This window comes from Schistocerca cancellata, chromosome 6, assembly GCF_023864275.1.
Source record: "Schistocerca cancellata isolate TAMUIC-IGC-003103 chromosome 6, iqSchCanc2.1, whole genome shotgun sequence".
In the NCBI taxonomy this organism is placed as follows: Eukaryota; Metazoa; Arthropoda; class Insecta; order Orthoptera; family Acrididae; genus Schistocerca; species Schistocerca cancellata.
In genome coordinates this window covers 432514922-432526700 of record NC_064631.1, presented here as the reverse complement: position 1 = coordinate 432526700, position 11779 = coordinate 432514922, and the positions used below count along the sequence as shown (strand labels likewise).

At 42.1% G+C, this 11779-nt stretch overlaps 1 protein-coding gene across 1 annotated transcript; it reads right to left on the bottom strand.

Annotated features, from left to right (window-relative positions):
- Nucleotides 1-2101: 2101 nt before the first annotated feature.
- LOC126191479 (trypsin-1-like) lies at nucleotides 2102-11413 on the bottom strand. Its single transcript, XM_049932363.1, has 2 exons — nucleotides 11388-11413; nucleotides 2102-2699 (listed from the first exon to the last, which is right to left on the bottom strand). Exons 1-2 carry the CDS (start codon nucleotides 11411-11413, stop codon nucleotides 2102-2104), a joined length of 624 nt encoding a protein of 207 aa, XP_049788320.1.
- Nucleotides 11414-11779: the final 366 nt, after the last annotated feature.

Sequence of the window (11779 nt, the reverse complement as noted above, 5' to 3'; positions counted from 1 at the left end):
TATCATCATAAAACGCTGTATTTTCATTTGGATGTTTTCGAATACAGTAGACAGCTATTTAACGCACTGGAACACATCGACCTGAAGTCACATTTTAAAGAGGAAAACAGAAAACTGGTAAAATAACGACCTTGCAATCGATTTTGCTTCAAAATGTGAGCAATAATTTTGATAATGCATAGCTTTGACCATCTGTGGTGTACATTTCAAGCATTAGCACGTGGCAGTACTCCACCCGACTGTATCCTTTTGATGGTAAAGCTTGAAACGAACACAGCTAACTGGTTAAACAATCATTTTAATAACAGGTTAATAATTTCCAATTTACAAATTCGTAGCTTTGCAGAATGCTGTAGCTCTTGAATCTGTACTTCACATTAGTATTGTCAGCTTTACAATTCAAAGAAAGTGTTCCTTCAACGGCACCTCTAACAATTTTTCAAAGGATGGTGATCTGGAGTGACGTCCACCCAGCTACTCAAGACATTGGCAGCTAAAATCATTCAGTATTGGATATAGCTTTACTGCATGTAAGCCGGTACTCTTTGAATGCTTCACTCAGTGGTTTCCACTGCATTGTGAATTTACCCATGTAATAAAATTCTTACTTGAAGACCTCTATACGCAGGAGATACTTAAGAGAACTGAATATGGAGGTGAGGTGTTTCCTATAAGAGCCATCGAAGCGAAAAAAATTGTTGGTTTTATTGTGGTCTTCAGTCCAGAGACTGTTTTGATGCAGTTCTCCATGCTGCTCTATCCCGTGCAAGCTTCTTCATCTCCCAGTACCTACTGAAACCTACATCCGTCTGAATCTGTTTAATGTATTCATCTCTTGGTCTCCCTCTACGATTTTTACCCTCCACGCTGCCCTCCAATACTAAACTGGGGATCCCTTGATGCCTCAGAATATTCCCTACCCACCGATCCCTTCTTCTAGTCATTTTATGCCACAAATTTCTCTTCTCCCCAATTCTATTCAGTACATCCTCATTAGTTATGTGATCTACCCATCTAATCTTCAGCATTCTTCTGTAGCACCACATTTCTAAAGCTTCTATTCTCTTCTTGTCTAAACTATTTATCTTCCACGTTTCACTTCCATACATGGCTACACGCCATACAAATACTTTCAGAAACGACTTCCTGACACTTAAAACTATACTCGATGTTAACAAATTTCTCTTCTTCAGAAACGCTTTCCTTGCCATTGCCAGTCTACATTGTATATCCTCCCTACTTCGACTATCAACAGTTATTTTGCTCCCCAAATAGCAAATCGCATTTACTACTTTAAGTGTCTCATTTCCTATCTAATTCCCTCAGCATCACCCGATTCAATTCGACTACATTCCATTATCCTCGTTTTGCTTTCATTGATGTTCATCTTATATCCTCCTTTCATGACACTGTCCATTCCGTTCAGCTGCTCTTCCAGGTCCTTTGCTGTCTCTGACAGAATTACAATGTCATCGGCGAACCTGAAAGTTCGGAAACGTGATTGTACGCATTTCTCCTCCTTACACGATTCATCACAACAACGTTTCACCAAGCAACGCCGGTTAACTGCTGTTTGTGTATGAGAAATCGGTTGGAAACATTCCTCATGTCAGCACGTTGTACGTGTGAATGCTCTGAAAAGCTAATCATTTGCATATCACAGCATCTTCTTCCTGTCGGTTAAATTTCTCGACTGTAGCACGTCATCTTCGTGGTGTAGCAATTTTAATGGCCAGTAGTGTACTTTCAGCTCCTTCGCCGTTCCCCGGTCTTCAAGGATGAAATTTGTCTTTAAAAAGAAAAAAAAACTGTTTTATTAATGTACACGAACAGTCGAACGTAGTGACTAAAAAGATTTCGAAGGTAAAACATCAAACAGATTGGGACAAGCAATAGTCCTTAATGTAGATCCAGTTTTTTTCGTGACATTTCACATCACTCATACTTTTCACTTACAAATAAATGACAAGTCATGGTTCCAACCAATGAATATTGTTGCTTATTGTGTAGGGTAAAATATGTCCCCTGAAGAGATTTCCAGGACTTGAGATCCAAACTGACGTGTCAGACAATGGAATGAGCGATACAAATGGCCAGTATCCTAGACTCCAGAAGTGGATCTGATCCAGGACCGAAGGTTGGCGACATTGGCGTAGACGCCCGGAAAGTTCCCCAGACCGCAGCCGATGCCAAAGGAGACGATGCCCACCTGGGTGGAACCTGACACCAGAGGACCGCCGCTGTCTCCCTGGCAGGCGTCCTTGCCGCCTCCGGTCACTCCAGCACAGATCATGCGGCTGGTGATGCCGCCGAGCGAGCGGTCGCACGCGTCGCGGTCTATGATCTGGACGGTGACGGCCCGCAGTATAGAGGCGCCGTTGTCCCCAGATGACGTCGCGCCCCAACCGCTCACTGTTGCGGAGGTGCCGGCAGGGGGCTCTGACGAGGCTAGGGCCACGGCTTGTACGTTGGGCCCGAAGCTGAAGGCGTTGGACACTTGCAAGACGGCGATGTCGTAGTCGTCGTTGTCGCCGTAACTCTCGTGCATGTGAGAGTTGGCAATACTGTGCACGGTGCCGCCGCTACCCCTGACAGAAGAGCCGGCCCGCAGTTGCATGCTGTTTATCGAGGCGCCTTTCACGCAGTGGGCGGCCGAGAGGGCCCAGTTGCTGCTGATGATGGAGGCGCCGCACCAGTAGCTGCTTCTGGAGAGGAAAGACACGTCACAGTATTACGCAGCTTATAAAAAACTTCGTGAAGTGTTTTTATTGTTTCAGTAAAATCCTTCCGGATGTGTGACAGCGTGCTAGTGAAAACGGAAGTGTATCTTTTGGCAGGACCTAGTACAGATCGTACAGTGGTTGCACACTACAAATACTGTTCAAAATCACTAACAAAGTTTATTAGAAGCCAAAAACATGTACGTTACGTCACGAATCAGTAATTCCGGCCAACATTTAAGTCTATATGGTATGCAGTGGTATGAGAGACAGGAGGACGAGTCACAGAATAAGATAACATCACTTTTAATTTTAGGTTAAACGACGAAAGATGGACGTGGCATTTAATGAACAATTTTGTTTGTAGTTATGTTTCCGACAGCACATTATCTGAGAAATTTTTTTTTACACGTAACGGAAAGAGCATGGGCGCACCATATCTGCAAGACGGGACGACGAGTTTAGCATGTCTACCTGCTGTTGCGCCCGCGTAAAAACGCGCTCACAATAACAACAGTGACGTCATAGAAGCAAAAACAGAAGAAGTTTTACAACCTGTCATTCTGTCTTATGTTCTTGGTCCTTTTATTTGCCTATATATATATACGGGGTGGTCCATTGATAGTGACCGGGCCAAATATCTCACGACATAAGCGTCAAACGAAAAAACTACAGAACGAAACTCGTCTAGCTATATATATATATGAACGTGTTTAAAGAAGAAACATTGTTCGCCAATACGTAAAAGCAAGAAGGATTCCAGCCTTCTTTCAGCCTCTAGCACTAAAGACACTGCAAAAGAGAAGAAGTCTGCTAGCAGGAGCAGAAGCACGGTAACCCGGATTTTACTAGGTGGTCCGATTAGTAGTTAGTTTCATGAAATAGGCACCCACGGAGAATATAATACAAGGAGACGGAGTAAACACAAAAATTAATTAAACGCTCCGTTTTGGCGCCCTAGTGAAGGACGCGAATATATTGCTGCTAAAGACAGGTAGTAAGATTTTCAAGAAACTGATCGAAAAGAAATTACAACAATACGCTGTTGTCCTCGAAACCGAGTGTCACAGCCGTCAAATAATTCGCAGTGTAACTGCTATTAGAAAAGCTCTGCTCGTTAATGAAGAGAAGAAGTCATTTGGAGTCGAAAATTAAGTATTTTTTACTACAACGCAGGGTCAACGATGGCTGTTGGTACGATCTCCGACTGTTAACAACAATTTCGCTATGACGCAGCGATAGCGGCCTACTACGCCTCCTCGCTACAACCCATTGTCGTTCGAGCTTCGGCGACGCTTTCGAGTCATCCAGTGAGACATAAACAGCAACTCTCACACCAGCACTTCACCACAAAGTTATGCTCTCCTACACTACTCTGTTGAGCTGTATATGTGATAGACGATTTGTTTTTCTATTATTTTGACTGTGGGTTTTTGAGTAACTCAACTTGGAGCATTTCAACGACGAGTGGCTCTTCTTTTTTTTAATTGATAGTAAAAGTTCGCGATTTGGTGCTGCAAGAAGACTTATTAGAATTTATTCTACACATACCGTTACCCATACCAAGGAGGGCAATTTAAAAGAAATATTTAAAAAAACGTAGTTCAAAAACTATAGTGAGGAATTAAAAAATTAATTAATAAGCGAATTTAAATCCTCTAGTGAAGAATTTAAAAAATGAATCAAATAATAAGATAGATAACAGTAATACTAAGATTTCGATATTGTAGATAGTTACAACTGCTTTAAAAAGGGAGTCAGGTACAGATGTGAGCAGTAAGTGTAATCCAGTATGAAATGAAGCGAATGAGCAGTGTAGAAATGTGAACAAGAACTTGAAGCAATTAAAATAAGTAACTGAGCAGGAATTTAACAACATTAATGAGCAAGTATCAGTATGGATCGTATTAGAGCAGACAAGGGATTCGAATGTAATGCTTCGTCCACAACATATTTTTACTAGTTTGATGGAACAAATAAATGACCTAGTCGAGCAGAACGTACAAGAGAGAACTGACTCACCTGTAAGCCTTCAGAAGTTTTAGTTAAAAATGAAGAGGAATTTCAAAACCTCCAGACATGACTGAAGAAAACAAAAGAAGAAACAAGCAAAGGGTAGATTAAATATAATAAAGAATTTTCTGGATACTTAAAAGAGAAACCTCACCTAGAAGTAGGGAGAATTTATCAAAGGGATTCCTAAATTCAACCCAGATGGTGACGTACATCCGAGCTATTTTTAAGTGGTCTCTAGATCTGTATTGAAGAGGTGAAAAGATCTAAGACAATAGATTTTGCACTTAGTTGCCTGATTGGTGGCGTGGCGGAATTGGTAACCATTCATTAAAAAGAGTTTAGATCTTGGAACGATATTCAGGAAAAATTCAAAAGAAATATTAGTCACCTGGTGTACAGGAAAAATTGACACTAGAATTATTTGATCCTAAATACTACAACACTACCTGGAGTAGTTACAACAAATACATTGAGTGGCACATAACTAGATGTAATGATTTAGATAACCTATTAGAGGAAACACATGTCGTAAAGGTCCTCGTTAGGAGACTGTCTTACATCATATACATCTAAATCGATACACTGCAAAATGCAGTAAACTGCGTGACAGAGGGTACAAGCCACTATACCAGTTACTGGGTCTTTTTCCCCCTTTCATTAACGTATGGAGGGCGGGAAAAATGATTGTTTAAATGCCACTATGCCTGCTGTAATTAATCTAATCTTATCCTCACCGTTAATACGGGAGCGGTGTGTAGGGGGTTGTAGTATATTGTTAGTCATCATTTAAAATCGGTTCTTGAAACTTTTTTAGTAGACATTCTTGGGACAGTTTCCATCTGCATTCAAAAGTCTGCCAGTTAATTTCTTTCTTTCAACATCTCAGTGACGCTCTCCCAAGGGTCAGACAAACCTTTGACCTTTTGTGTCGCTCTTCTCTGTCCCCTGTCAGTCCTACTTGGTGCAGATATCACACACTTAACCGAGTGCGGTGGCGCAATGGTTAAGGCAATGGAATCGCATTTAGGTGGAAGACAGTTCAAAGCCGTATCCGGCCAACCTGATTTACATTTTCCGTGATTTTCCTAAATTGCTTTAGGCAAATGCTGGGATGGTTCCTTTCAAAGGGCACGGCCGACTTCCTTACCTAATCCGATGTGACCGACGACCTCGCTGATTGGTTCCCTACCCAAAATCAACCAACTAACCACACTCTTCAGTATTATTTTAGGATGGTTCGCACAAGTGACTTGTAAGCAATTTGCTTTGTAGACTGATTGCATTTCCCTAGTATGACTACGTAGGCTTTCCCGGCGTAATAAGTCTTGAAAGCCTCTTCGGGTTTGCTGCCGGATCCTAAAATCAACTTGACTCGATATTTCGGCGATCCAACTGTTCGCCCTCTTCAGGAAATGCTGCGTCTGCTGATGAGTCCCGCTGAGAACTGACGCAAGATTACAATTCGACGTCCTATATACGCCACCGTTCAGTACACGGCGCAAGACTATCTAATGACCCCACAGAAAGGATCAAACGTAAGACACTTTCACTGCTGAAAAAGAGTTCGTTGTCAGATGATTTACGTAAGAAACTTCCTCCTGGTGCTGCCGTTCCGCCTAGATTGTATGGTCTGCCTAAGTTGCATAAGGAAGAGATTCCTCTACGCCCTATTGTTAGTAATTTGGGTGCACCGACCTATAACCTGGCAAAGTATTTATCATCTGCTCTCAGTCCATTTGTTGGCAAATGTGAACACCATATATCCAGTTCGGTGGATTTTATTCGACGATTGGGATCTTTGAAGTTGAGTCCTTCAGATCTGTTAGTGAGTTTCGATGTGGTATCCCTATTTACACGAGTTCCTCTGGAAGAGTCCCTTAGTTTGATCAGTGAAAAACTGGATGAAGAGCTCGTGAAGCTTTGTCGTCATGTGCTGACCTCCACGTATTTTTTATTTAACGGTAACATTTTTGAACAGAATGACGGAGTGGCTATGGGTAGTCCTTTGTCACCCATAGTCGCCAATTTATTTATGGAGGACTTCGAGGCTATGGCACTGAGGACTTCAGCTTTGCAACCAACGTGCTTCTGGAGATACGTGGACGATACCTTCTTCGTATGGCCGCATGGACGTGATGCTCTTAACAGGTTTTTGGACCACTTCAACTGTCTTCATCTCCGTATCAAATTTACTATGGAGGTTGAAAATGATGGGATGCTTCCATTTTTAGACGTAATGGTTTATAAAAAACCAGATGGAACTTTGGGACACAGTGTTCACCGAAAACCGACACACACAGATTTGTACCAGCACCCTCAGAGTTGTCATCCACCACACCAACGTAGTGGCGTCCTTAGGACTTTGGTACGGACAGCATATGCCATTTCCGACGCAGACAGCTTAACCCAAGAACTTGAGCATTTGATGACTGTTTTTAAGGAAAATGGATACACCGAGAAACAGATTCGTCGGGCTATGGAATTTGGACCGTCTCCGGAGGTGTTCGAAGAGGAACATAGATCTGTGGCCTTTCTTCCTTATGCTGGAGGCTTATCGTTTAAGATTGGACGAATTTTAAGGAGTTTTAACATCAAGAGTGTGTTCCGTCCACCCTCTAAGATTAGGGCTCTGCTCGGCTCTGTGAAGGATGATTTGGGACTTAGGAAACCCGGGGTGTACAAAATCCCGTGTCAATATGGGAAAGCTTACGTTGGCCGTCTATTCGCACAGTGAATGACAGGTGTGTGGAACATCGCCGTCACACGAGGCTACAACAGCCGGAAAAATCGGCCGTAGCAGAACACTGCCTAAATGAGGGACACAAAATGAAATTTGAGGAAACTGTTGTAATTGCCAACATTTCCGGTTTTTGGAATAGTGTGTATAAAGAGGCGATTGAAATTAGGTTGGCTGATAATTTAATCAACAGGGACAATGGGTTTCCTCTTAGCAAAACGTGGAATCCTGTATTATCTCGCATCAAAACTGAACGTTCTTCGATGCGGCCTTGATTGCGATATATCGTTGCCAGCAGTGTTTCACTAAGGGCGGCGCCACCTCCCTGTTTTGGAAGCCAGAAACCGTGATGGGCGGCGCATGCGCCGTGTACTGAACGGTGGCGTATATAGGACGTCGAATTGTAATCTTGCGTCAGTTCTCAGCGGGACTCATCAGCAGAAGCAGCATTTCCTGAAGATGGCGAACAGTTGGATCACCGAAATATCGAGTCAAGTTGATTTTAGGACCCGGCAGCAAACCCGAAGAGACTTTCAAAACATTTCCCTAGTATTTTACCAATAAACCGTATAAGGTGCAATGTTTTTGGTTTACTTACTCTAGGATTGAAGACAACTGTGTAAGATGAACTGACATGTTTAATGTCGCAATATTAGCACAAAAATACACGCTTTTACACAGTTTTCAATGTGACAACAAAAAACAGTTGTCAGGATAATGCAGCTCATCAACATCAAAAAGTGAAATAATCCTAAACACAACAATATTATATATTAACTTTCAGAAGGTTAAATTTTCTTGAACACGACAGTATTAAAGTTTAACTAAAGGTTTCTTTACAAAATTTCTCCCACACTTACGTTATGATGTTGGTTAGTACTACGAAAATCGTCCGATTCTAGTTCAAAGTTCGGTACTATTTTTAGGATGACAATCAAGTCGACGGTGGATGGTTAGTTACGTGACAAATTGACCAAAATATTACCCATGGTCACTCGAGTTTACAGTGGACGCATGCTGGTGAACCAACAAGTTTACACCTTAAGCTGTGATGAGCTGTCGTCTGCTAGGTCGCCCTCTTCCTCTTAAATTCCTATAAAACTAATTATACCTTTGCTGAATTTTCCAGCAGTAACTTTCCCTATGTTTCTCGTCGTGCGAGAGATCTTAGGATGTGGCGATATACACGCACATGGCTGGAGCAGCATGCATATTAGAATGTCCTCTCAGTTCTCGCAGGAACAATTAACTAACTGGCTGTTTCGTTTCTCCGCAGTTGGAGCTAAACGATGCTACAGCTAATTTCTAGCTGTATGTCAGCTGCTGTGAACGCAGTGTTCACCCAAATTTCTTCTCTGCATCACACAGAGCGTTACGAGCTCCGTTCTGCACTTGATGCCAGTTCAGAGAAGAGTCCACGAAAATTTCCGTCTTGTCTTGCTCATAGCTGAACTGTCTCCCTACCTGGGTTCTTTCGTTCTTCACGTCAAGGCTTTTTTCGACCAATAGAAGTGTTCCTCTTATTTTGTGGGAACTCTCTCTACCAATCACAAGGTCCCTACCATTAAATTGCGTCTAAACTGTGGCTCTTTTCTCCTTCCTAGCGCGTTTCCGTCAATCGGACGTTTTGTGCCCATTCCAGATGCTTAAATGCATACATTGACTCTCTCACATGTGTAGCACTTGCTGGATGCATGATCGATAATGTGTCACTGGTCTTGTTTCGTATCCATTTGGAATTCAGAAACGCAGTTTTCTAAAAGCTTTCTTCCCTGACCTTCCTCAGATGGGCCGTTATACTCGCTCTCCCCATCAGAGTCACCTGGCCGGTCGTTGACCTTCCACCTGGGACTCCCCTTTAAGTGGTTTCCTTGGTACCCCCTGTAGCGCAGCCTTGCCTCTGCTCGCCCCTCTGAAATTCCAAACTAAAACGTCTCTCGCTGCTTGTTGCACCCTCTGCTCAAAGTCATGCATTGTATAGGAACGGTGTGTTAATTACCGCCGATTGAGTGTCATCCCTGTTTTGCATTACATACTGATAGGCAAATTTGCTCGTAACCGCCGAATTAAGTTTAGCGTCATCTTTACCTTCCCGTTGCGATGTATAAAGCTCTCATGTAAGGTGCGAATCTGACCTTCATTTATTCTGCCATCTTACAACCGATGTTTTCTACCTTCTTTACCCATGAACGAGGTTACGTGATCGTTCCATATCATGTCCCTACTAAGTGTATGACTTTACTGATTCCACCTGTTACTGGCTGATATTATGTTCAAATGACACTATGTTTTTTTTTCATTTTATGAAGTGCATAATTTTAAATTTCTGAACTTTCAAAGCAAGTTGCCAATCTTTGCACAACTTTTAAAGCTCATCTAGGCCTGAATAAATTTTAGTGCAGCTAAATTCAGACTCTACTTTGTTGAAGATACCTGCATCATCTGCGAGAAGTCTGTGATTACTAGTAATACTGTCTGCAAGGTCACTGATTGTCATTAATACACAACATGAACTCTGACCCATGTTAGTTTTATGAGGGGCATTCAATAAATAATGCAACATTTATTTCTTTCTAAAAGCAGTTTTACACACAGAAAGGTACTACACTAATGACAAATGTAACACATGGTGCGGAAATAATAAATACATATGATGGAAACTTCAAAATTTTTAGGTGTCCACATGTACTGACATATGGAATTGTGTACTGGAGAAACTTTGAAGTTGATCTTTCCCTACGTGACAAAACTAATAAAGTTTCGGTTGCTATTGCAAGGTAGTTTTCATCTGGGTGACTACTGTGGCTTGTAGTTTTTTTTCTTTGCAGTCATTATCTGGTGATGGCTGGCCGTTATGGCATAATGCATTTTATTTGGTGACAGTATCAATGTATTTTGGGGTGGTCTAATGCTTTTGATGGCAAATGTAGTGTGAATTTTTGATTCGTTGCTGTTGGTGAAAGGGGCGGAAGCTACAATCGTGATATAGTACCACTTACGTAGTAGCTGGTCTGAGATCTGTGAGTGCTTCCTGTTGCTTGCTGTGTAGTGTTTCATTTCAAATTTTGCAGAAATAACATGTTACATTTTATCACACAATAAAATCACATATTTGATCAAAACTATCAGAACACTTATTAGTGGATATTGATATGGGATGTGTATACCCTTCGTCTTTGTGACGGCTTGACTCTGCTACAGACTCTATCAATGAGATGTCTGAACATCCGTGGCAAAATGACAGCCTATTACCCCTCAAGAGCCGAAATCATAGATGGTAGTGATGTTGGATGCTAAGGTCAGAACCAAAGTCGACTTTCTAGCTCATCCCATAGGTGTTCCATTGGTTCAGGTCTGGACTCTGGCGAGGCCAGTCTACAGGAATATTAATGTCCAGAAACCATTGCCCCACAGATGCGGCTTTATGACGGGTGTATTGTGTAAGTAGGCTGTTTAGGTTTTTGTTATTGGTAACGCCACGTAGCGCTCTGTATGAAAATCACTCTCTGTGCTGTGTGCAGTCTGTGGATAGTTTGCATTGTTGTCTGCCATTGTAGTGTTTGGCAGCTGTATGTTAACAGCGCGTAGCGTTGCGCAGTTGGAGGCGAGCCGCCAGCAGTGGTGGATGTGGGGAAGTGAGATGGCCGATTTTTGAGAATGGATAATCTGGAAGTGTGTCCATCAGAAACAGTACATTTGAAAGAATGGATGTCATGAACTGCTATATATATTATGACTATTAAGGTCAATACATTGTTTGTTCTCTATCAAAATCTTTCATTTGCTAACTATGCCTATCAGTAGTTAGTGCCTTCAGTAGTTTGAATCTTTTATTTAGCTGGCAGCAGTGGCGCTCGCTGTATTGCAGTAGTTTGAGTAACGAAGATTTTTGTGAGGTAAGTGATTTGTGAAACGTATAGGTTAATTTAGTCAGGGCCATTCTCTTGTAGGGATTACTGAAAGTCAGATTGCGTTGCGCTAAAAATATTGTGTGTCAGTTTAAGCACAGTCATGTATAATTTTTCTAAGGGGACGTTTCAGTTGCTATGCTGGTACAAGTAGTCATCGTTTCCCATCTGTTCCTCTACCGTAAGCAGTACATAACGCTGTAAAATGTGTTCATATCCTTCCGCATTTAGCGTTTTCTTGGGTGGAATGAGGGGACTACTACCGAACCACGAAAAACACCCCGCTACCGTAATACCACTTCCGCCGTACTTCACTGTTAGTGCTACATATGATGGTAGGAAACGTTTGCCAGGTATTTGCCAAACCCATCCATCGGATTGAACCCAAACCCATCCAT